Source organism: Micromys minutus, assembly GCF_963924665.1.
Source record: "Micromys minutus genome assembly, chromosome: 30".
In the NCBI taxonomy this organism is placed as follows: Eukaryota; Metazoa; Chordata; class Mammalia; order Rodentia; family Muridae; genus Micromys; species Micromys minutus.
The window spans coordinates 3,295,162-3,321,406 of NC_137965.1; the positions used below are offsets into that span (position 1 = coordinate 3,295,162).

General features: G+C 47.2%; 1 protein-coding gene across 4 annotated transcripts in view; it reads right to left on the reverse strand.

Moving 5' to 3' along the window:
* The window catches only part of NHSL1 (NHS like 1), a gene marked incomplete at both ends in the record, with an annotated part of 202,397 nt that overhangs the window by 115,531 nt on the left and 60,621 nt on the right, over window positions 1-26,245 (reverse strand). For 2 of the 4 annotated variants that reach the window (XM_080941501.1, XM_080941499.1), the window contains one exon: window positions 4,100-4,301. The exons of the other annotated variants lie outside the window; for them this stretch is intronic. In XM_080941501.1, the coding sequence (XP_080797627.1) occupies window positions 4,100-4,301 (202 nt within the window). Of the gene's footprint in view, window positions 1-4,099; window positions 4,302-26,245 lie in introns of those variants that run through there. 4 annotated transcript variants of the gene reach the window in all.

The following is a 26,245-nucleotide window of genomic DNA, read 5'->3' on the forward strand; positions in this document are numbered from 1 at the left end:
ACAATATTTACCAGTGTTTCTTCGGCTTTCTTAACGTCAGTGCTGTTTCTGAGTCTCATAATTTTACGTGTACTTTATTATCAGAAATAATAGAGCCCAGCTGCTAATATGGAAAGGAGAATTTGAACTTGCTGCATTAGGTCTCGGCAAACCATTCTTCCCCATTATAACACATGGTCATTAATAATCAGCTGTGTACCGTGGGCTTGTCTTCTGCTACTCTCTTATAAGGAGGGATTCTGAGATAAAATAAACATAGCTCCTAATACAATTTACATATAGCTCCTCCATGCAAAAAAAAAAAAAAAAAAAAAAAAAGATTACCTAGGATGCAAATTGTTCTTTATCCCTGCTGCCCACAAAGGCTGCCCTGTTTGTTTGTTATTTGGGAGGCGTGGCTTGGGGGAGAGAGTAAGGGGGAGGACGGGAAGTGCTATAGACTGAATCCAGGGCCTCGCTCCTAGGATGTAGTGTACCAGAAGCTGAATCTCTAAACCCACGTTTGAAATTACAAGCACGGAGATACAGACAAGTCAGACTTGACAATGTATAGAAAAGGTCAGATTTAGATGGCGAACATCTACACGGAGACAATAAAAATGGTACGTAAAGCTTTGCACGTCAGTTAACCTATTTGTGGAACTGTCCATGTCCAGAGTCATCCGTCAAGCCCCCCATCCAAAGGAGAGCTGGGGCAAAACAAAATGGGCTCTGGACAACGGGAGGACACCCCACCACTACCTCACCTCGTTCGACTTTCTTTCAGTGAGCAGGAAAGGGGAAGCCCGGGATGGAGACAGGTCATCGGTTTTCCCTGAGAGCTTTCCATGTTTCTGGTGAAGAGCCGGTCACCACACACTGCTGAAGTCCATGCTTACAGCAACAAGGATGCAGAAACCAGGAAAAGGCTGTTTCAGACCAAGTTCCTCTTCCAGCCTTCTCTAAGCTACTTGGGCTGTCTTTCCCATAGTTAGTGTTTGCTAACTGCCCCTCAGACGCCTTCTGTGCTTTTCTGTGGAGGCAGAAACGTCAGGCAGCAGTACAGGGCCTATACACCTTCACGCCCTCCATCTCCCCTCTCGCGTGAGCCTTCCTTCCTGCCATGTCCCGGCAGAGGTAGCTACCTGAAAGCCTGCAGTGCAACTACATTCTCCCTTTCTCTTACTCGGGCACCTCACGGTCGGATTCACCGACTCGAGCTTCTATGTTCTGGTTTTCATAATTAAGTTGAAGCAGGGCCTGCTGAAGTGGGTCACAGCCCAGCAGGAACAAAAGAACCGACGGGCTGTGTCAACCACTCACTCTGGCTGCTTTGAACCCATCTGTATGAAACTTCGGTGGCTTCTCTTTTTCCAATGATGTGTGTACAGGGAAAGATGTGCACTTGAGTGAGGATGGCCTCAAAGTCTCAAGACAGTGTCAGATCCCCTAGAACTGTGGCTACAGGCAGCTGTGAACTATCTGACCTAGGTCATGGGAATGGAATTCAGGTCCCCTACAAGAGCAGTAGGGGTTCTTAACCTCAGGGACCTTCCTTCAGCCCCACTTCAGGTCACTTTGAAAGGTCATGTCATAGAAAGATACCTACTGGTCACTTCTAATCTTACAAATAGAATCTTTCAAGAAATCTTGTTTTACCTTGGTGACCATGTAAAGTAACCATGTAAAAAACTTGCATTGTGACTGTTACTGGCCGGCCTAGAGATTCACATAAAAAGGTCTTCTGCTTTGCGAAATTAACGAGTGTGTTCTACAGCTCAGTATTCATTCGCCAAGGTCCAGTGGGTTGGCTGTGCTAAGAAGTGTTACCCGGTGACGACGGGCGTACCCAGTCCCCACAGGGCACAAGCAGAGTTGACTTCCCAATGACCACTGCCTCACCGCCATGTGTCGGGCTGAAAGTAGGCAGGGAGAAGGCATGGACAACAGTGTTTCAAAAACATATCAATCAAAAGTCTATGGGTGTCCTGGGAGTTCGGTATGGAAGTCACCTCGGACTCAGATCATGGAGGTAAGTCTTGGGTGCTTCTTTCTCTGTGACCCTATCTCAATGGTCCCCCCACAGCAGTGGCCGCTAAACCAACTGATACAGATCCGGCTTCTTTGTTATTCATCAGAATAAAAAACAGAAACCTTGCATGATTTCCTTGAAGGTGGCTCCTCCTTTGGCCTACTAGTCTAAACAAATGTCACTTCCACATTTCTCTAAAGGGAAGAATGAGGACGAATAAAGACCAACTGTTAGAACACGTCCCTAAGATCGTCGGAAAAGAATGACAGCCAACTTTCTTCTGTAGGCTGAACACAGAAACAATGTAAGTCTGTGATTTGTAAGGTACAGGAAGCTTTTTACAGAGTTCCCCTAACCCCACATGTCAAAATGATAATATTTATTCTGGGCCAATTATTTTTAAGAACCTGTACGTGTACACATTGTAGTAAGCCCTCCTTTAACTAGAGGAGGCTACGGTGCCCCTATTGCATGAAGGGATAAAAGGCACGAAGTTTTGTACTATAAACAACTCTGCCTTCCTTTAGAACCTGTCCATCCCCTTCACAGTGACAACTTTATTTTCTACAAGTCAAGTATACACGACTTGCTTCACTTTCCAACTGAACCGAAGGCCTACAAATTCGGTCTCTCTCTCCTTGTAAAGTTAACTTATATCAACCATGGACAGTGGAAGCCCTAGAGGAAACCACATGCTCACACGTATACAGCCTTCAACAGAAACCTGATAGCAGTTGGTCTGAAGCAAAGTAAGTTCTGAGACGCAACTCTGGCAAGGGCTGAAGGGCGTCAAACGTGTAGCCCCTGGTAACCGCAACACCATGGTGTCCACCCTACCAACTTGTTTGGCTCAGACATTACTGTCCCAGTCTCTTACCAAAACCACAGCTTATTCCTGATTTAGAAACGTAGTTCACAGATGTGAATGACACAGCTTCATCCAGAAAGCCGAAGCCTGTTTCCGTGCTCACAATCATGAAGTGTGAAATCAAAAGCCAGGTTTTCAAGCTCAGTATGTGTAGGCTGCTGGTGACCAACTCCTTGATACAATAACTAACATCTTCAAAAAAAAAATATATTAACCAGCCCTTCCTCTATCAGTTCAACAGACAAACACAATGGCAGTAACATCCGTGGGTTTTAATTCTCAGAGTGCTCAGAGTACCCGGAAGCATGCAGGTTAGCTAATTCTCACGTTCCTACAGCTGGGGTTCCCCAAAAAGAGGGAAGAATGGGTCCCCAAAATGTTCCAGCAAGGTTTCCCTTGGCAGAGAGAGCGCACAGTAAATAAGTCACACACAGTCCTGGCAGTGTCTGGACTTGACCCCTCCTAACACCAGGAGTGTTTCCCTGCTGGACTCTGAACAACATCCAACGAAGAAACCTTTTCAGAGCTAAGCAATTCGGTCCCTACAGCAGACGTCCTAATAGGCAGCCGTCAGAAATTCTATATAGGAGCTAGGGGGCGTTATAAAATACTAGCATGCACCCCTGTCCTCCAGCGAAGCTATCATTTTCCTTGCCTTCCAAGGGGTCTAACATGCTAATCCTGAGAACAGACGCCAACACTGGTCTGACAAGGAACTTGACAGAGATCTAAAACTCTTTTGGCCAAGAAAAGTCCCTTGTGTCCATCTTCCTCCCTGCCACACTCAACACACTCAACACCTGCCCGAGTCACACATTCACCAGACTCATTCATCTTCTCAGAAAGAAGCTGCAAAAAAGACCATCCACAAAGCCCCGAGCTTTCTCAGAGCAGTTACAGGAAAGAGCCCATGACTTGTCCCAGACCAGATGACCCCATCGTGGGTGATAACCTTCTTACTGACTTACCTAAGTCACAGGAGAGCAAGGACGGGGGGGGGGGGGGGGGGGGAGTGCACCTGCAGCAAACAACAGCTATTTAACCTCCTTGGAAGGCTACGGTCTCAAGCTTTATCTTGGCAGAGCAGGTTTTTAGATGAACACTAGGAAACTCCTCGTGGAGTAGGAGAGGAATGTGACAGAAAAGGAGTGAAAGTAACAAAGAATTCCACAGTGCAGACTTTGTAAGAGATGCTTAAATTAACAATAAAATTCAGTCACCTTTTCTGGGCTGGGTCCTGTATATCCAATTCTCATAATCTGCTTCCACCTGCTGCCCACAAACGGACAGCTCTCCATCACTGCGGAAGAGCCTCTTTGTCTGCCTGGACAGGGAGGAGAAATTTATCCAACTCACAGCACGGGAGAGGGCGCCTGGGTTTGCCTTGGTTCTGAAGGAACCTGAGGAGCCTTCCTTTTTCATCTTCTTTCTCATCAAAAGCCTCCAGAGACAAAGGGCAGCCCAACAAACAAAACCCTGGTTTCTCAGAATTGGCCCGGATCCTCAAAAGGGGCCTGCCCCTTCCCACACATCCAGACAACGCTGGGAGTACGGGCAGGCTTTGTGCTTCTGCGTGCCCGATTAAAAGGAAAACGAAGGATTAAAGATAATTTAAAAAATGGTTTACTCTAGCCACATTGTAGCACCAATTTCTGGCGGGAGGTACAAAAGCAAAAATAAAAATAGTAAAAAATAAATGTTAGTACAGGCTTTAGAGAAAGAAACAGTATAGTCATTTCAGGCACACTTGCCAAGACTTTGCGAAGAAAAGCCAAGGTACCCCGACTCTTGGCTGTATGGCTAGCATCTCTAAGTGTAATCCTACGCCTCTCCAGGGCATCTTTCCTTCTGAAGGCAGAAAGCCAGGCTTCTGGAGCTAACTCCTTCCTCCTCACCCTGTAGAAAAAGATCCAGCGTCAAGCAGGCCCCCAGCTTTTCACCCACACAGGTTACTCAGGAGAAATCAAAGGGTTCGGCTCCGTCGTCCTGGCAGAATTATAAAACGCCCACTTGCCCTCCTTCCCGTCTGGGAAGCGCTCCTAGCCTCAGGACTCCACAAACAATAAAACAGGCTGCGTGGCTATCGCTTGGATTACAGAGTAAGCACTCCTGCGAAAGATGATAGGCTTGCCCGACACTGAAGGCACCTCATTGGAGACAGAGAGCCCCGCCCCTCCACACACCACACTTCAGTGGTAGCTCAAACTTCTGAACTCCGGCAAAGCAATGGAAAAGCAAGCCTGTGCAGAATGCAGACATCTCTCTGCAGATCACAAAAAAAAAAAAAAAAAAAAAAAAAAAGAGTATGATTACCGGTTATTGGACCCACTTCTGAAAAAGCGTGATCGCCAGAAGTGCTTTTAATGCGGTTTCTGGTCCAGCATTCCGGGGTGGGGGTTGGGGGGACACGGGTTAAGAATGCCTCTATCAAGGATAAGGTGAGCAGTTTTCACCTGACTTCCTGCTTTGTGCAAAGGTGAAATGCAGCCACATTTGCACCTGTTCCTGTCACCAACAGGCAGAATATGGAGCCAAGCCCAGAAGGGGTCTTCAGGCTGGCCCCAGGAAGGAATCCTCCTCTGCCTTTCCGAGGCAGCCCAATCAGAGAGAATCCTGTCTGGGGAAAACATTAACAACATAAACGCGATGCTAAAGCAATCAGCTCCTAGTTAAAACAAAGCACCTAGAAATGCACTGGGGTGTAGCACCTTGCAATGCACTGGGGTGCAGCACCTCCTCAGTTTCTTGGGGATCCCCTAGTCCCAAATAGCGGTATCCCCTGGCCCCAGACCGAAACTCAAGAGTGAGGCAGTCTAAAAGCAGCGGGGCAGAGGCACATGCCTTTGATTCCAGCTCACAGGAGGCAGAGGCAGGAGATCTCCTAGTTAAAGGCCAGCCTGATTTACACGGTGAGTTCTAGGACGGCAGGGCTACACAGGGAAACCCTGTTCCAGAAAACAAAAAGTTCTAAAGGCAAGCTTTGTGTCACAAGTATTCCAGCTCTCCGAAAGACGGGGTTCGTCAAGCATGCCAGGGTGTCCACTGAAGAAGGTAAAGAGCAAAGCGTCTGCGGTACAGTGGATTCTCGTGCCACCCAAGAAGACACTGGGGCTGAAGAGCCAGCTGAGAAAAGTCGTTAGTACAGATGAGGTCAGAAAAGTTAAAGGATTCTCAAGAGACCATGTTGCTTAAATCCCTCAAGTTACAGAAAATCTCAAGTCCACGCGTACCCCACGCCAGAGCAGTGGTCAGGGATGGGAAGCAGACACCACTGGGTCCAAAGTTCACGCCTACTGGGAGCAGACCGTGCCGGTCCTGCCTCAGCTCTTAACTTCCAATGATGTGTCTACGCTGGCCGTTATTACAGGTCCGAGATGATGAAACCGCCAGGCACAGTGGCGCACACCCACCCTCCTGTTAGGTACAGCAGCCACCCTGGGCTACGTGACGTCCAGTCTCCAGGAGACAAGACGTAAAAGGAATTAGAAATACAAAAATAAGGGATTTTTAAAAGCACCCCAGAAAAATGTGCAAGAACCCTCAACGCATGCCAGAGTTTCGGCTAGACCATTCCCATTACATACCTCTGCCCTCTAAGAACGCATGGGCCCCAAACCGTGCACAGTGCTCTCCGACCTGCTGTCTGCATCTTATTTATAGCTGCGTTTATAGCTTCACAATGAACCCCTGCTGTCCCTGATACACCCTGGATACACTTGATACAGCTGAATTCTCAACAAGTCCCTTGAAGTGTGTGTGTGGTCTCAATGCACCCAGTCCAGTAGCTGGTATATACTCCTCACATATCCCCAGCCTTACACACTTCTAGCAGTAACCTAGCAGAGAGGCAAGGAGAAAACTCACTGCAAGCAAACAAGAGAACTAACTGGCCTATGAGAGCTAAGGTTCAGGACTGTCCCTTAAAGTTGTTTCTATTTATACAGACAGCTGATATTTTCTTTTTAATTTTTTTACCCTAAATATAGGCACACTAACAAACTGGATTTCTAGAAACTGTTCCTACAAACCACAAAACAGAATTGATTAGTCAACCTCCGAGTACTGACTAGTCTGTGGTCTAGATCAGAGGTTTTCAACCTGTGGATCTTGACCTCCTTGGGGTCCCATATCAGATATACTGCATACCAGATACTTACATTATGATTCATAACAGCAACAAAATTACAGTTATGAAGCAGCAATGAGATAATCTCATGGTTGGAGGTCGCCGCAACACAAAGGACTGTGTTAAAGGATTATAGCATTCGGAAGGCTGAGAAACACCGGCCAAGATGGTTGAATATTTGCTAATACAAAGAAAATCAGTGGGGGGGGGGGCACCCTCATAGAAGCAGGGAGGGAGGGTGGGGAAAAAATCACAAACATTCATTTAACAACTGAATCAAATTTGCTATTGGCCTACAGCAGACACAATGGTTCTTACTCAGTCCTGGAGGTCACAGCTTTATTCGTGCTTCATGTGGGTTCCAGTTATCCTAGAAGAACCTAAGTAGGCTGCCTCAGAAGCTACTACACTCCTTCAAGTTCCATTCATTTGGCAACTACAAAGAACACACCTTAATCAATGGACTACTTGCCCCGGGCCATGGGCACTGTGTATCTCGTACCTCACACACAGCGAGGCATCCCCACAACGGTGCTTTCGAGGAGGAGCGTGCCTTTAGAGGGTCGTGGGTTTTCTCCAGGAACCTCAGTCAGGATCTCCAGCACTGCAGAAGTGTAATAGTTTAGCCGTTTTCCCACCCCATGAAAGGCTATGAGAACATACCCCTCTCAGACCTTGGAAACAGGCCTGCTGAACAGATTTGATCCTGTTCCTTACTGTGCTGGGTCTTCCCATGTCCCCTCCTGCCAGTAAGCTGTCACACCACAAGGTCTGTCACCACTGACATAGTGTGTGCTGCCTCTGCTTCGACTGTGTTCCAGGTACCAGGAAAGCGGATAAGCAAGCTCGCTGAAATTACATGTGTGTGGGGGGCGGGGCTGGGGCTTTGCACAAAGAAAAGCACTGCCTCCATACAAGGGCTTTGCCACAGCTGCCTCCCTCAAGCCCCCTTGTCCCTTCCTTGTCTGACTGAAGCCCAAAGGTCAGCTGTCTGAATAATGACTCCAGGATGGATCTGTATTAAGCTGATTGCCTCTCTTTATATTAAGTCTTGCCCCTTTGGGTCACTTGCCAATCGCTACTAACAATACTAGAAGATGTATTATTTCAGGAATAGTGTAAAAAGTAAATAATTGAAGTTATCTATAGGAAAAAAAAAAAAAAACTGAGAGGCACCAAAATGTATTATTAGGGGAAGTTCTACAACCATCTTCCTGAGTCAACGCCCATGAATTTAAAGACATTTGCTTTTTGACCAAGAGTCAATGGGGTCGAGTGGATGCACTTACAAGCCGTTTGCTTTCTGGGTATCAATATATACCAGCACCCTTAAAATGGAAGGGGGTCAATTTAAAGTTCTCCATGCAGTAGAAATTGTTAAACATGACGGGGTATGCTGTGAAACAAACCCCTCCACTAGTCAGGCATGAAAGTACTCTACTTGCCATCTGTGGGAAATGCCAGCCAAGAGCAGGAATTCGTTTCAAGTGCCATGAGTTCTTTTGGCTTCTAAGTGACTTCTAATTTCCATGTGCACCTCGTCTGCTCTGATGGGGGTGGGGGGAGAAGCCAACAGAGAAGAGCGCTAGGTTGTTGAGTGGGTGGCAATGCTCGGTCACCCTGGATGGTAATTGGGTGCCAATCTGAAGGCTCTAGAACAGAGACAAAGGGGGCGGGTGGCACACACAGCAGTAGGAAGCTTCAGCCAGGGGAGGGAAAGAACAGCGCAATGTGTCCCTTGTCACATTTCCACCCAAATCTCCCAGACGCCCCCTCAGGGACCTTTCACTTCTGGGACAGGGTGCAATAGGTTTCCCAACTGTCACTTCTTATGAATAATTTAAGGGCAGAGTTAATTGAAATATCTTTCTAGGCAGTAGTTTGTACGCACTAATAATTCACGTCCACCTCCATGGACGAACTGTGAGTAAGCTACGGTTAGTCTGATCCGAGGAGTGGGTGCTTGGTTTCTGCTTGGTTGGTGTGTTCCGTCTGGCTGAAGCAGGGTTTTAAGGAGTCCAGGTGAGGCTCAAGCTCCCTGTGTTGCCAAGGCTTCCCTTAGCGTCCTATCTACCTATCTATACTCTATACCTCCCAAGTTCTGGGACGGCCCCAGCCGCTTTCGTCTAAGAAACAAAACGAAAACACAAAGGCAAGGTCGAGTTACTCCCAGTCACACCCGAGGGCCCCTCAGTACCCACACTCACCAACCTCTGCATCAGTGTAGAAAAGGGACAAACATTAGCTTGGGGAGTTGGGAGGGGCTGCTACATGCCTGTGACCCCAACACTCGGAAGACATAGGCAAGGAAGCTCGAGTTTGTCCTTGGCTGTACAGGGAGCATCAGACCTGTTGTGTTTTACAAAAAAGAAACAACCGGGATATGCTTGCTAGAGGCACAGTATGGTGAGGAAAAAAGGGGGTGCCTCTGCGGGCCCATGCTGAGGTAACCCTTCCCCTGAGGTACCAGCCATATGATATAGTATAGAAGAGAGTTTATTTAGGGCATGGGGAGGGGGTTGAGGAGGGAGTAGAGACAGAGAAAGGCAGAAAGAGGGAGGAGAGGGGAGGAAGGGAGAGAGGGAGAGGGAGGGGGAGAGGGAGAGGGAAAGATAGAGAAGGCTGTTCACAAACACATGGAAGGGGAATGGGGACAGAAGGGACGGAGAGGTTAAGAGAGTAAGGAGAAGTCAAACAGCCCCTTTTATAAGTGAGTCAGGCTGTTGCCAGGTAACTGTGGGCGGAGCCTACAAGGAATGCTAACAAGATAACCAGCCTGGGCTACAGCAGTCCCTGTCTTAAAATAAAAATGGGAAATGGACCTGTAGTCTACAACCCAACACTCCAGGCGCTGAGGCAGGGAAATCGGGGATTCTGTGCCAACTTGGGCTAAAAGGTCCGGCTTTAGACGCCATTTGCTGCTCCGTGTGCATTTGTTCCACATCTGTGAGTCAGACAAGGCTGGGAGATCTGACACCCTGAGCCTTACCCCTCAGCCCATGGGATCACTTGATACAGGAGCAATATGGCAGTGTCAGTCTCCTGGGTCCCCTGAGGTGAAGCACTCGGTAAGGAATAGCATCAGCAGCGGGGCACAGGATGCGGGTGACAAGAGCGTGGAAACCATCGGAGGTTGTGAAGCAGTCAACAGCCAAGAAGGGGAAGTGTACTGGGCCTCCACCCTATCTAAGTGGTCCAGGTGAGAAAATCCCCTAAAACCTAGTATCAGCATTGAGACTTCTCTTTTCAGACATAAAGGCCAAGGGTGAAACTGTGGAAATGAAAAGCTAAACCATCTTTGAAAAATCTTGACTTCCTTGTCCTGATTCCTTACCAGTGGCTTCTGCAGGAACTGGCTACAGTTACAAACATTTCCTCCTCCTCTGTCAGATTTTTATAAGCCTTATTAAACACATAGATCACAGGGGATCTTATTAAAACACACAATCAGGTTCAGATCTGAGGAAGGGCCTGAAATTCTGAACTCCAAAAAAGCAGCTAGATGGTACCAGCTCCCCAGATCACCTTGGAGCCAACAAACCCTGGAGCAGAGGGAAGAACAGAACAAGGGAACACATTCATTTTCACAGGCTGTATTTTTGAGCTTATGCTTCAAGATAAAGATAGAACCAACAAGGTGATCAATCCTCAATCCCCAAACCCCCAAAATCAAAAGTTAAGCTTACCAGGATAATCTGAGTTAAAGACTAAATTATAAAATCTCATATCTCACAGTCACACTGTTTCATTTTGGAAAAGGCTCCATGCCTGTCTTAGTTTGTCCAGACCTGACCAAACTCCGGAATTGGGCCCCCATCTCAGTCATTGTTGCAGTGGATGCTAAAGCAAAGTCGGAAGAGCAGCCCCACATTCTTCTTGGTTTTCCAATGAGGCAGGGAGGGGCCCTGGGCTCTGTCAGGAGAAAATAACTGGTCAGAAGTAGTGGGAAGGTTTTGTGGTTGGTGTTTTTGACAAAAAGGTTTTCACGCCACCCAGGCAACCTCACAAAACATTCATTTCGTTTGTTTCTGTTCTAGCATCCACTTTGGCTTACCCAGTACACAGTGTCAACTGGGTTTGTCACAGGCTTGTCTTCAATTCAGCCACCTTTTGAAACTTTTCTGTTCCAAGTCAGAAACACACGCCCAGCTCAGCACCAATAGTGGTGATGCAGGAGAGCTAGACAGACCTTCTAACCCAGCCACTCAGCAGAGCTGGATACAAAGTACTTAAAACACTTTTGATGGTCAGGTGTGTTTATGCACCTCGACTAGTACAGCGCAGCACTCCCGAAGCTGAGGCAGATGGATCTCTTAATAGCCCAAGCTATACTGTGTTACACTTAGTCTCAAGACACCCAAACCAAAAGAACCTAAATTCACATTCCTCTCCAAATAAGTAAATATAGAGAGATACAAATATGTACAGCTGGGATGGGGTGCAACTGCCTGGGCCTCGGTTTTTATCAGTTTGTGACTCATGATGGAGTGGGGGGGGGGAGCAGGTAAAGGAATCAGTTCAAATATGTATTGATCCCCTGCTAGGAAATGAGCCAGGCTGTAAAATACAAAAGATAATGCTAGCTCACGGGGGGGGGGGGGGGGGGAGGGGGGAAATGTTTATTACAGCATACAAGTATTCTCAGTTACTTGTAGCATGACAAGAAAGAGGGGGTGGGGTGGGAAGACAAGAAAAGTCTTGGGTTCAAGGTCCTGGGAGTTTAGTTGTTGGGAATGGAAATACTGCAGGCTGAGTTTCTTGTAGTCAGAGAGGTTTGATCCATGGATGTTGATCTGGTAGAGCAGCTCACTGGTGTGGGAGTTGGGAGATGGAGGAAGCCTTGATTAGCATCATTTGCCAGTTTCCATGGTGTAAAGACTCCCACCAAGGTCAATTTCAAGCTGGCAATAATTTACAACCAGCTGCTAATATCCTGAAAAGAACTGGCTATCACACCACAGAATTTGGCCAGCAGATACTTGGAGGATGATGTCATTATACAACAAGGCAGGCGGGTCCAGCCTATCATTGGATGAGAAAAAAAGGTGTGTGTGGGGGGGGATGACGGAAAGGAGAGGAGGAGCAGGAGAATCAACGTGAAGCCGGTGAAAGAGGATTTGGACCCAGGTGGTCTTAATTGTCAATAGGTAGAGTATTTTCAAGGGTTTCTATAGGTCAGTTTGTCTTATCTAGGTGGGCAGCTTATATATTTGCCAACTGGTTGTAAACTTATTGTGTGGATGTATTGTGAATTGAGAATTTAACATATAAATCTGTTTGATAAATTATCGATAGTTGAGTCATGGTTTTACTGGGCTGTAAAGGACAGTGTGGGAAAGCAGTGGCCAAGAGGCAGCTGGATGGAGCTTGGGGACCCAGCTCTGTTGCCCGCAGCAGGTGAGAACACATGGGACCCGAGGAGTGAGATGTGTGTGTGCCACGAGTGGTAACTACTCTCCTAGGGGACCCTGTGGACAGTGTGGCAGAGTAGCAGCTGGGTCTGCACTTGCCAAGTGGCCCTAATGGTGCCGGCATTACCACGGAATAAAAAGTTACCTTTTTTAATAATTACCACAACAGATACTTTAGCAAAAACAAAAAAAAAAAAAATGACTTGGTAGAGCATAAACCACAGAACACTTGCTTGTTTCTTGTAGTACAGGTCAGAGGGCAATTCCTGAATGACTTTATATGGGGAGAGTGTATACACCTCTGACTGGATTATGAAACTCCAGTTCCAGAGACTACAACACCTTCCTCTGGCCTCTGCAAGCACCTGCACACAATGCTACCCATATAGACACGTGAAATAAATTAAACAAATAAATCTTTAATAAAACAATTTTAGATGAGGCTATTATCCTGGGTTCTCTTGGGGGAGCACTTAATGAAAGCTCATGCCTTCTTTCCACGTCATGGAGGAGGGAGATAAAGCATCAAGGCTGAGCAGAAGGGATGCCATCCTGGATGCTGGCTCTGGATGCAGGAAGAACCGGGGAGCTGGAGCTTGCTGGAGGCTCTGTAGAAAGCACAGCTCAGATCTCCAGGACTGGCAGAGAGTAGCCATCAAGTTTGAGAGAAATTGTTCTTGTTTTTCGTTTCTCAAGACAAGAGTTTTTCTCTGTGTATCCCTGGCTGTCCGGAAACTCACTTTACACCAGGCTGGCCTCAAACTCAGGATCCACTTGCCTCTACCTCGCAAAGCATGTGCCACCTCCTGAAGTCTGGCTGCTTCCAGAACAGTCTGGGAGAGGTTTTTACAGGTGCATCAGAAAGCAATGTAAGGAAGCACTGAGAGAAGCTACCGCCGGTCGTGTCTTTATCAAGCTCTATACAAAGAAATCTGAGAGTGTGTCTGTGTGTGTGTGTGTGTGTGTGTTCACTCTGACATACTCCAAATTTTCTAATTTCTTTTCAATAATCTATTTCAGGATATTTGTAAGACAAAAAAAAAATCTTGGGAAAGTGTGGCCTAGTAGGTTAGCTGAAGCTAAAGTTTTCAGCAATGGTAATTCAGAAAAATTTTGCCCCCCTCCAAAAATCTATTAAGAATCAAATGTAGGGGCTGGAGAGATGGCTCAGTGGTTAAGAACACTGGCTGCTCTTCCAGAGGTCTTGAGTTCAATTCCCAGGTACCACATGGTGGCTCACAACCATCCGTAATGGAATCCAATGCCCTCTACTGGTGTGTCTGAAGACAGCTATAGTGTACTCACATACATTAAATAAATGATTTAAAAAAAAAAAAACTCAAAACTACATATATTCTGAACACTTGACACTGAGTTTGTGATTTACGGAGTGACCTTACACCTTACTTTTCTGTGTCTGTTTGCTTCTGTTAGATACAAATAAATATACAAATATTATATTAATAAGAATAATAATGACATCTTAAAAATAGGAAGCTTTCAGTTTCTACTTTGAGACTCTACTAAAACTTCAAATTTTTGTCACTAATGCCTGCTTTAGCATTTAGAGGTATATCGGGACATAGTAAAATGTCCATTTTACTCGGTGGTTCTAACGAATAGTAATTTACAAATTACATCCATATAGATGCAATGCAGTAGGTAATCTTCTTAGGATGTATTTTTGATTTTATGTGTACCGGTATCCTGTATGCGTGCACATCTGTGCACCAGGTGCTGAGGTGTGATTACACATACATATGAAGCCACGTACAGCTGGGAATCGGGCCCGACTCCTCTGGAAGAGCACCCAGTACCAAAGGGCGATTTTTCCAGCCCATAGTAAGAAATCTTTTATTACTTCCAATTAAAATTCCTACAGCTCCCAAAACCTTTTCCCCCTGGAAACAACTGTGTAAAAAAATAATAATAATAAATCAATGAGATATTAAAGACTTATTTTTATTTTATTTGTATGAGTTTTGGCCTGTATGTACACACACACAGAGAGAGAGAGACAGAGACAGATAGACAGACAGACCGACCAACCGACCGACCAACCAACCGACCAACCGACCGACCAGAGGTGTGTCTGGTCCATATGAAACCACATGAGGGTGTCAGAGGTGAGCTACCACGCATGTGCCGGGAACTGAACCCAGATCCTCTGTAAAAGCATTCTTAACCACTGAGCCATCTCTCCCGATCAACGGATAATTTAATAAACAAACAACACATAAAGGTAGACCTACGAAAAGTCATGAATCTAACAAGCAGCACCGGCCACGCTGTTCTAAGCCAGCCCTCGCTGCCAGCCCTCGCTGCCGCGGGTTAAGTACAGAGTCCAAAATGTAGAGATGGAGAATGTTCTTGTTCCTCCACGGCCAACTCAAGCACAGTACTGAAATTATGCTCTGAAAATCAAACAAACATTTAAATTACCCATGATGCCCTGCCTCTTCCTGGTGTCACTTAAAGTACGTATTACAATGAGAACTCTCTGCCCAGCCACACCTAAACTTCTAGGTGTCCAAAACAGAAGTTAGGGTGCAGTCCAGACACCTGTAACACATAACCTGGATTAATGGAAGGAGGTGGCCGAGACCATATCCAAAAGAAAAAAAAAAAATCACATTTAAATAATCTTTCGCGATGGACTCCAAGTCTGGTAAGGCTTCAAAATCACTACTTCTCCACTGTTAAGCTACAGTTTTAAGTAAATATGCATAGTTGAAGCCACTACTTATGACTTCACAGCAAATGCACATGCTTTTTAGAGCCAGTGGAGACATGGTGCTATTGAAAGGAGCCTGGGCTGGGATAATGCATCTGAGAAATTATAGCTATTACAAGTAGAATGTGGCATAATCGGCAGGTATCGTGTTTCAGTTTTGTTTATGCATTTTCTGTAAGTTTTGTGGTACACATGAGTGATAAATATTCCAACCACGTAGTCTTTAATTTTTTAGTCATTTGTTCGTTTTCAATACTGGGCTTCTCTGTGTAGCCCAGGCTGTCCTGGCACTCCAGGACTTTATCAACCAGGCTAGCCTGGAACTCAGAGATCTCTTGCCTCTGCTGGGATTAAAGGCATAAAGCCACCAAGCCGGCCTAGCGTTTTCATTTTCTTTCAGGTTTTTACTGCCCATTATAAACCACAGCTATGGTACTTAACGGCCCTCCTTGTTCACTTCCCTAGGTCAGCGTGTGGATGGATGTGTGGGGGTCCGTGTTTTTGTGGGCGCGGATGCATATCCATGCACGTGGAGCCGGAGTTCAGCCTTGGCTATCATTCCTCAGGAGCTGTCCACCTTGATTCTCCCGAAGTTTGCAGAGGAGGCTCGGCTCGCTGGCCGGGGAGCCCCTAGAGCCTCCCCAGCAGGAGGAATATATCAATTCTTCATGGGTTCTGGGACCCAAACTCGGGTCCTCGTGCGTGCATGCTGAGCTACATTCCCAGGCCCTATTTCATCTTTTTATTAAAAAATAATAATAAAAATAAAATAAGATGTTACACATAAACATCTGCCTTTCCCCTACCACCCGTGAGAATGATTTTTCAAATTAGTGTCATTCCAAACAGATTGGCTCACACTTTACCTCTGTGTTTGCTGAGACGTGGTATTGACTCGTCTGTTCATGGTTCATAAACGAAATTGTACTGCCCAGACACCTTTCAGGCTTTTTTCTTTTCCTGAATAGTATTTTAAAGTTTCCACTCTGGAATTAAAGGGCTCACACACTTGATTCTTTTCATGAGCCAGTGCACCTGATCCTCTTCCTACGACTCCATTTGGGTAACTGGGCTCCATCGCGGCTGGACTTACCTAAGACGGTGGCCAAAGGGCACGGTGCCTGTGCTTTTCTCTCATGCTGTGCCTATAATAATCGCACGTGTTTTTAAGAGTTTCCTTAACACACCTAGCTTTCTGGGGCACGTGGAAATGCTGAGCATTAGGAGACACCATCCTAAAATATAAATGCCACTTCCAAAACACGCCTCGTTGGCACGCGTGAGCTGATACAGGAGTAGTTTGAAAAGTAACCCTTTGGCAAAGCCACTTGTATCTAGAAGAGAACTCTATCTCAGAACATAGACAAGAGATGCTCCAAACAGCATGTATTACTGAATGTATCCATCTGTACAACATGGTACTTACTCACCTATAGCCCTACTGCTGCTCCCGTAAGGAGAACCCCTCCCCTCCAAATGCCCAGATGCTTCCTTTCTGCAATCCAGATGTTGGCTGAACGTAAATGACAGGCCTATGGGTCTCCGATCCTATAGACTCCCTGTCTGTGCACAATTCAATGACGTTTCTGCTGCTGAACTGTGGTCGATCAACTCAGTAGCTATGCCAAGGGCCCAGGAGAATGAAGGGAGGCTCCTTGACACACTCACAGCATGTCTCCCCACGGCCCAAAGTGGAGCTGTTCCACAGAGAGAGCATCTGCTATGGTGCTGCTCCAAGCTACGCTATGAAAAAGAATTCGTGTATCCAAAAAGGAACTTCAGGGGAGGATAACGAACGTCATCAAAGCAAACACGAGGTCCTCTCCGCTGAGGGTGGGTGGGAGGGTACTGAACTGGCCAAAGCTGAGGCAGGCATTACAGCAGAGCCACTTGAGGGCTTCCCTCGATGGCCCAGCAATGCTGTCTGTCTCCAAAAGTCCCCAAAGTGAACACAGAGCTCTGGGACACACAACTGTACCATGTGGGTCTCCTGTCCCTATTGCAACTACTGTGCGCTGGACATGAAGGGTTTCATTTCTCCACAGTGAAAGCTCATGGGAACACACAGGCACCAATGTGCCCAACTGCTGGCAAGGTATTTTCAGCAGCAGAGGAAAACAGGCAGCAGAGGATCTCATGGTACTTGAAGTAGATGTGGCTAGTGAACAAAAAAACAAAACAAAAAGCCAGGAGCAGACCCACAGTCACACCAGGCTGTTTGTAGGATGCAGACCCACAGTCACACCAGGCTGTTACAGGATGCAGACCCACAGTCACACCAGGCTGTTGCAGGAGCAGACCCACAGTCACACCAGGCTGTTACAGGATGCAGACCCACAGTCACACCAGGCTGTTGCAGGATGCAGACCCGGAGGCCTGTCAGGGAAGGGCTTCTCACTGTGAGTGCCCAGGTTTCACCACAGACATCACTCCAAAGCTCCCGTACTTGTCACTATAGTTCATCCCCAAAATGATGAAAAGCAAGAAGTGGTTTACAAAGAAGTATGAATCCTGCCATGTAAAGAGAAATTACTATGATAAAAATAATAATTATTATTATTACTGCTGCTGTACATGTATGACCACTTTACCTTACCTAAACTGAGAAATCAGCAGTTTAGCTTAAAAGTAAGATAGATTGGTTGGTGGATGGATGGATGGACGGACGGTCAGACAAACGCCTCTCTATGATCCCAAAACTCAGGAGACTGAAGCAAGAGAACAGCTATAAGTTCGTCTGTGCGTGTCTCCAGAAGCACACAGGTGTGACCAGTACTGACACCACGGATGACAGCAAGATCCTCCAAAGTCAAACTCCCTCTCCCTCCCCTCAAAGCGTGTTCTGAGCAGCCATTAAAGTTTGCTGCTCTGATCACTTTTTAAACATAACACGGAAGAGAAGGTATCAGTCTCCTGTCCTCTGCAAGCAAGACACATAGCAGGACTGGCTGTAGTCCATCTGGCTAAAGGCAGGCTCAGGTCTTTTGTTCATCTTTCGGCACACAGGCGGTCAGGGTCAAGTGAAGCAAGCACTACTCCAAGAGCCAACTAAGTGTCACTAAAAATTAATGTGTAAGTTCATTATTTGGCCAAAGCCAGATGAGTCTTCCCCTACAAATGAGATTACATCGAAGGCTCAGAAAAGATCAAAATCTGACTTTCTTAATGAGGCTCTAGCCTCCCAGGAAAGAGGCCATTGGACTAACCCAGTGTTTGTCCAGTAGTCTAACAAGGTGGGGGAGGGGGTGCAGGCAGACAAGATGGTGTCCCTTTGTGAGGGCCAGGGGCAGCACAAGGCCCTATGTACTGGTGCCTAGGTTCTCAAGCATGTGCAATGTTGGAGCCATGTTTTACGAAGGAGTGACGTGCACTCCTCATCCCTGTTCAAGATCAATCTGTCCTTTAACCGGTTCCTTTTCCTTTGTAGGTAGAGCTGCCAACCTAGATGCTAGGTTACAAATAGTTATATGAAAAGGGCAGAGAAGTAAACATGGCTACGTAGCTTCTAATCTTTACTATGTAAACCTGTCTCAGATGCATCAAATGCAGGGGCTGAGGAGGCAAAGTAGTTCGGTGGCCTTGTGCTTCCCTAGCTCTGCAAGCTCCACCCCTACACCATAAAATCAAAAAACTAGAACAAAAAGTAGAAAGGGGGGGAAAGGTGCATCCAATACAAAGCATGAACTCTACCTTCAAAGAAGCTTCCAGAACACCTCACCAAGGTCGCTGTGTCCCTGAGTCTGACCACTTAGAGTCACCCAGAAGGAATCAGCTGGTGCCTCTGGCTGTAGCCATGAAAACAAAACCATGTACTTCATGGTATGTTTCAATCACAGAAGCTTGAGAACACAGGGTCTCAGTGATAGTCCCCAGTGAGGAGAGAGTCACAGTGAATCACACATTACACAGACACCCCCAGCTAGGCTGCTGATCCTGTCAGGCCCTGAACTGAGCAGGCGCTCTCTTAAGACTTTTAGAAATTGTTACTTCCTGGTAAAACTGAGACCCACAGCCTGGCATGGTCAAAGTGATACCAATAACAAGGAAATGTAGCCATTTTCCAAGCTCACACCTCTCCAACAGCATGGAATCTGAATCTCGGGTGCCCTCCCAATGCCTCCAGCCACCAGAATCATCCGTCCCTAGAATAGACTTGTGGCATATTTTTTTTAAAAATTCTTTCTGAGATTAACATAGAAAACTGATCCCTTAAAATATGTTAAGAACTATTACATTTTAACACCTGAAACTGAAATACAAGTTTCCAAAGGAGAGGGAGGTAGCTCTGTCAGATTTGCAGCATTATGTGTAAACCATGCAGCTCAAACCAGCTGGCTCTTCAAAAAAACTGTCATTAAGCGTCCTCTGTCTGCTGAGCACTCCGTTTGAATGCCTGGAAACATGATTTGCACTGCTGGAGATGACCAGCAGGTGGCAGAAGACACAACCCACCTGCAGTAAAGCCACCACCAGAGAAAGTGGGGAAATCACCAGGACCGAGCTTTCAGATTCAAATACTGCCCCCCCCCCCCCCCCCGGGACTGAGGAACCTGGCTTCAACTTCAAACCTGTGTGTGTGTGTGTGTGTGTGTGTGTGTGTGTGTGTGTGTGCGCGTGCGTGCGAGCGCACATACGTGCGCACACGCGCAGCACGAGGGATTGCCATCGGCAGTGGATGAAGGACAGAACAGAAGCTAAAAGATGGCTTAGTGGTCCAGAGGACCAGGTTTGATTCCCACACCCGTAAGGTGGCTCACGTCAGTAACTCCAGTTCCGGGAGAGTTCTGATGCCCTCTTCTGGCCTCCGTAGATGCCACGCATACAACACGGTGCACACGCAAACAGGCAAGATACCCATAGTCGTAAAATTAAAAACCAAAGTAACAAAATTAAAAGCAAAAAGGGCAGGACAAAGAAAAACAAAAGACCAGTGCATGTGCTGGAGACAAGAGGATCCATTCCCAGGGTTCACTAGCCAGTCAGCTTAGCTTAGGACACTGGGAAGTTCTAGGGCAGAAGACCCTGTCTGGAGGTGGGAGGGGGGAATCACAAGGTTAACAGCCCCTGAGGAAGAAAACACGGGGGGGGGGGGGGGGGAGGAGGCAGAACAAAGAACAATGTTCCAATCAGCCTGGTCCCATGTGACCTCTCTGAGTACTTAATTACAGACCCCTGGGCTCTACCCCAGAATTGCTGCCAAAGGGCCCGAGAACCACCTGAGAGGTCGAATCTGACACGCGTGGGGTCAGCTGACTGATGCAATCTATACGTGGTCAGAAGAAGATTGATAAGGAGGTGCCTTCTGGGACACACTGGGGTGAGGAGCACATATGTATGTAGTTCAGCAGTGACTAGCTAACCAACCCCTCTGTCTCAGGGTTTCCATGACTGTGAAGAGACACCATGACCAAGACAACTCTTATAAAGAATAGCATTTAATTGGGGCTGGCTTACAGGTTCACAGGTTCAGAGCAGATTGTATCACGGGCAGCTAAGTAGACAGTTTCAAAGCCCACCCCCATAATATCACACTTCCTCCAACAAGGCCACACCTCCTAATAGTGCCTCTCCCTGAGGCCAGAATACTGAAACCTCCCTGCTAATCACAAACAAGAGGCCTCAGGTTTAGCTAAATGACCCGTGGCAATGTCTCCACTGATGTGGGTTGATGATGGGACAGTGGAGAGGTAGGAGGAGAAAAGGTAGGAAAATGGAAGAGGGGCAGGGAGAGAAAGGAGGAATCAAGATGAAGCTCACGGAGGGTCTGGATCCAGGTGGACTTAATTGGCGATGGGTAGCTAGCAGTATTTTAAGGGATTCTACACGTCTTTTATCTCATATAGAAGGTTTGTACCTTCGTCCATTGGATATAATCATATTGTGTAGAGAGAGTCTGGGAAGGGCGGCTTGTGGACCCTGACAGAGTCCGTGCGCTCTGCTCCACACTAGAGTGAGACCCCTGGGCCGATAAAACCTTAAGTCCTTCATTCTAATATTTACAACTTTTCTCTCTGGCCCCTCCCGCTCAGTGGCTCCTCCCCCTCGGTGTCCCCTCCCCCTCGGTGTCGTCATCTCCCCCCATCAGTGTGCACCTCTCATCACTGCAGTCGCCTCCACTTCCTTCTCTCCCAGCAGTGGGCGCTCACGCTGCTTTTCCAGCCTCCAGTTACCTTGCAAGGAACCGGATGAGGCTCTGTGCGGACGGAGAACAGCCACTGCTCCAACAGAGCGGAGAGTGCTGACCCGGTTCTCCCTTCCTCCCCCAGGAGAGTGCTGGGCCCACTCTACCCGCCCCCACTTTTGCGCTCTGACCCTGTCCAGCCTTGCTTCCAGACCCTTCACGGCCAACACCCATATTACAAATCCAGCCCCGAAACGGAGCCTGGGTTCTTCTATTGTCTCCTAAAAGCATGGCTTCTGATCCTCCCGGTCCTCAGAAATCAAGCACAAAGTCCCTGCGTTTGCCTGGTGTCCGAGACTCCAGCATCAGCCCTTTTCTTGACCCCAGGGATGAGCAAATTTTAACTCTGAGTTCACAGTAAAAAGTCACTGGATGATGTGAGAAGAGACGTTCTAGAATTTTCCTTTGGCCTTTTAGAAGCATACTGGGACAACACAGAGTGGCAGGCATCACAAATACTCGAATTAGGCGGAGCTGGACCTTGATTTCAATGTAAGAGGACAGCGTCTCTGAAGCACAGCAATAGCGCCACCTTGTGGGACAGACATGACTACACCAAACTCTTAAGCAGTTCGTACCCAGAAAAACCACTGCCATTTTTAGAGGCATCTTTTTGAGGACTTGTGAACGACAGATAATCAACCAAAGGATAGGTAACAGACTATTAGTACCAGATCTCCAAGGAGTAAAAGTGCTGGTAGTTAATACGACGCTGTTGGCTCAAGGTGAATGGATCGAGAAATAAAAGCACGCAAACCTTCAAATACCATTTAACTGAACGCGACGCTAAGACCAAGCACCAATATTTGAGACTTATATCCAGATAGCCTTTTTAGCATAATTATGATCATAAGAAATTAAAACAAGTTTGTATATAACCTTTAAGAAAACAGTCAAACCCTCTGTTCAAACATAAAACAAAGCGAGTGGGGGCGGAGCACAGTTGGCGGAGTTCCCTGCAGCATCCACAGGCCCTGGGTTCACCCCAGTGCTGTTCACAGGACCACAGAACGGGCACGGTGATCAGGGCCGACACTTGACAAGCCTCATGCAGTCTGTGATCTATAAGATGTCCCAGGACTACACCAGACGGTCACCTTCTAAAAAATGGCGCAGGTGACTTAGAAATAGACCTAGCGCTGACATTTTAAAGGACCTGTCCATCTACCCTGCGAGAAAGAAAATAGCTGAACGAAAACTGCAGGACCCAAAGGTCCCCTTAATACGGACACCAAAAACTACGTAGGCGGGGCTAAACACGGGAAGGTGGCAAGGGGACGAATACCTGCTTTTAAGGCAAACACGACATTTTAATAGGCCGGTCTGAACACTTTCTAAACACACTGCAGTGTATTAAGCAAGATAGCAAGGAGCTGTTGGAAGAGAAGCTTCCTCTAGCAGCAGCACACACTGCACACAAGTGCAGTACCCAGAGGCCCCCATGCCCGTGCCTTTGCCACCAATGGGCGTGCGCTGCGTCCTTGCCTTCTCTAGCCGAATCCCTCTAAGCAGCTCAGTCCTACACAAGCCAACAGTGAGTCCCGTGCAGACTGGTGAGTCTGGAGGGATGACGTAAACCCTCCGGCGAGATGACGCACAAGTGACGCTGTGCACACGAGAGGAGACTGGGCCACTGTCCGAAGATGTGGTCGGCAGTTGTAAGCCCAGGAGCCTTCTCCTTTCTCCGTCCCAGCTCTTATTCCAACCAGGCTTCAGGTCTGGCTGTGAAGTTAGCTCGCACACACACACATTCACACATACATACCACACACATTCATACATACATACCACACACACTCACACACACTTACACATACATACCACACACATACACACACTAAGCGGTTTTTCTGAAAATTGGTCTCTCACACACATACATACCACACACACACACACACAGACATAAACTCACACTCACACACTAGGTTTTTTTTTCTGAACGTTGATTTCCCCCCCCCCACACTCACTCACACACACTAGGTGTTTTTCTAAAAGCTGGTCCCACACACACACTCACACACTCACACACCCCTTGATACACAGTTCAAGCACATCCGTGAGTCACGCTTCCACTTCCTCTTGGGACTCCCACAAGTCCTCAGTGGCACAGAGTTCATTCATTCACAACAGTGCAAACTCAGTCACACTGAATACTCACACTTGGGAATCACCACCTTCCACTCGATGCTCAAATCGGCGGCTATAAAGCTAACAGTAGTGAGAACTCCGACCCCCAGCACTGTACAAGTATTTCCTTTCAACCTACTGTAAAACAACCACCTCGCTTTCGCTTCCCTCAGCAGAGGAGCAGTGAATCACTGTTCTCATCCGGCGGCTCCCAGGCTGCTCACACACACTAGACTTCACGGGGCCTTTAAATGTTTCCCTGTTGGAAGTGTTCTCCCTTTCAGGTCAAAGATTATGGTATTTAGCAACACAGAGGAAGGAGGGATACAGTTATGAATTAGTAAAAGGCCAAGGTTTCCATTTGCTAATTCACTCGGACCTGATGGGGATTTGGAACTAGGGCTTCAGCTCTTGGGAAGGACCTTCAGGAAAAAAGTGAATTGGCCAGTTTTCGCCCAAAGCTGGGGTTATGGGGGTGGGGAGGGGGGGTCGATTCCTCAGCTTCCAGCAAAAAGAGAGCCGCCTCTTCCTATGCAAATCAGTTTTGTTTACCTCAAAGTTTTGTGAAGATTGCTGGTCTTCTCCCAGGGTGAACCCTTCCCACCCTTTGATATGCTGATTGAGCTGTGGACTTCTAAAGACCAGGGGGACACATCAACTACTGGGGGAGGGGTGGAGAAAGTGGGTGCAGCAAGGGAGGGGTGGCAGAAAGACTTCTCTAACTGCCAGTTCGATTGGTCTTTGATGGCACACAACAGTCAGATTCCCATTGAGCCCAGGAAAGCACTGGGCGAACAGAGCTAAACAGAGCCAAATTCTTGACAGCTTTACTTCCCGTGGCCAACTCGGATGCCAGCTCCCTGGACTTCTTTTCAATCTCCCTGGCGCTGAAAAAAAGAGAAAAAAGAAAAAAAAATCCCTTCTTACTTCTTACCTCTTCCGAGAAGCAAGGTGGGACCCTGCTGCCTTTTCCTTGTATGCTCTGATCCAAGTGCACTAGTCTGTGTTGGTATTTGTAAACCATGGCCATGTATAGGACTTACCTCGGGAGCTTTTAACTCTACAGAAGTGTGGGCACAATGCCAAGTGCTCAGAACCCTAAGGAACAGCAGCCAGAGCTGAACCCGCTTCTTCCCGGAAGATCAAGACAATAGACACATAATTGTTAGGGCAAGTACAGCAATTGAGCCCACAGAGAAAAGACACAGAAAGGTTGTGATGAGTCCCCCAAGCTGCCAGACAAACCCTGTAAGTCCCCATGGCCTTTCTCAGAGAAACAGAAGTCAGAGGACCTTACTCAGTACAGGACCCTGGTCAGGTACAGGCAGCTGCCGCTAGGTGGCTGCTATTTGCACAGAGCCAAGTCCCTGCGCACCCTACCCAAGGCCCACATAGCAATTCGACATTTCTTGGGCCCTTGGGGAGGTAAACTTAGAAAGTTATAACTTCACGAAGTAAAAAGTTGCCCACTATGCCAACACCTTGCGCATGGGAGGACTCGGCGTGGAGAGGGCTGGCGGTCCTGTAAGTCAGTCGGTTATCTGTGGTTGGAAACCGGTTGCTAAACAACTACTTAGGTCATTATATGGCTATCCGTACAAATAGAACTAAAATGGTCCTGCACAAAGACTAGGCTGAGCTGAGGACAGCTGAGGGGGAAGAAGGGATGTCCTGATTAGAAAGTAGACCGTGAGAGGCCCAGAGTCTGGGAACGCTCTTGGCTGCTCCTGGCTCCATCTTTGCATGTGTGTGTCACAGGTCTGTATACTGCAGACACCTCCAGCACCTCGGCAGATAGTCTCCATGACGGTCGGTGGCTATCAACCATAGCAAGCACTGAGCCCATGTAACCCCCTAGGCACATATACCTATGGTAAAATTTAATATATAAACAATGCCCAGTAATAGATCAAAAGTGGTAAAGTATACTAAAAAAGAAAAGAAAAAAGAAATCAATATACTGCAGTGAAGGTTATATATGAGGTGGTCTCTCTTTTCTTCTCCTCTCTTTCTCTGTTTTCTCGCCCCATTTGAGACGATCTCTTTGTGGTTCCATTACTGTATATCTGCACCAATATCCTTGCACTTTGGAACCATCCTTAAGTAAAACGGGGAAGTAGTGCAAAGTTACGTCGCACGACTGAGCGGTGTGCAGTGAAAACCTTATTCTTAACGTGCCCGTAAGTGTTTTGGAGGCTCCAGTGGACATCATACAACTGCCACAGTGGAAATGAAACCCCCTGGACACGGGAGGACTATGACAAGTGGCAGGGGTGCCCCAGTAGAGCCTAACTTTCTGGGTTCCTTCCCTTTGAACTCTATTCTTTCCTTTCGGAGCCGAGGAGAAGGAGGAGGGGAGGCAGCGAGCATAAGCTTATCTTCAGAGAGTAGCCAGATCTTTTCCTCTGCAGGTCTCGGACGATTCAGCTGGAAAGGAATTTCCTCAGTGCCGAGCCGAACGTCATCGGTCAATCTGGTAGTGAGGGGACGGACAGTCCTTGAAAGCTTAAGGAGAAGGCTGGAGGCCTGGATTCTTCTGCCCAGAGGGATAAGCCTGGAGCTCTTTGGGCCAGCAACGGTAAAAAGGAAGGATGACCGCCAGCACTAGGTGGTCAGAATAAACAATGTGACATCCCCACCATTGTTAGAGTGCCATGGGAGGCCCCCAGGGTCACGTGGAGTAACTTTTTAAATCAAGGCTTTTCCATTCAGTCCATGAGAAGCACTTCTAAAATCTCAAAACGGGCTGAAAGGATTACGTGAACAAAACAAACTTATGATTTTGAT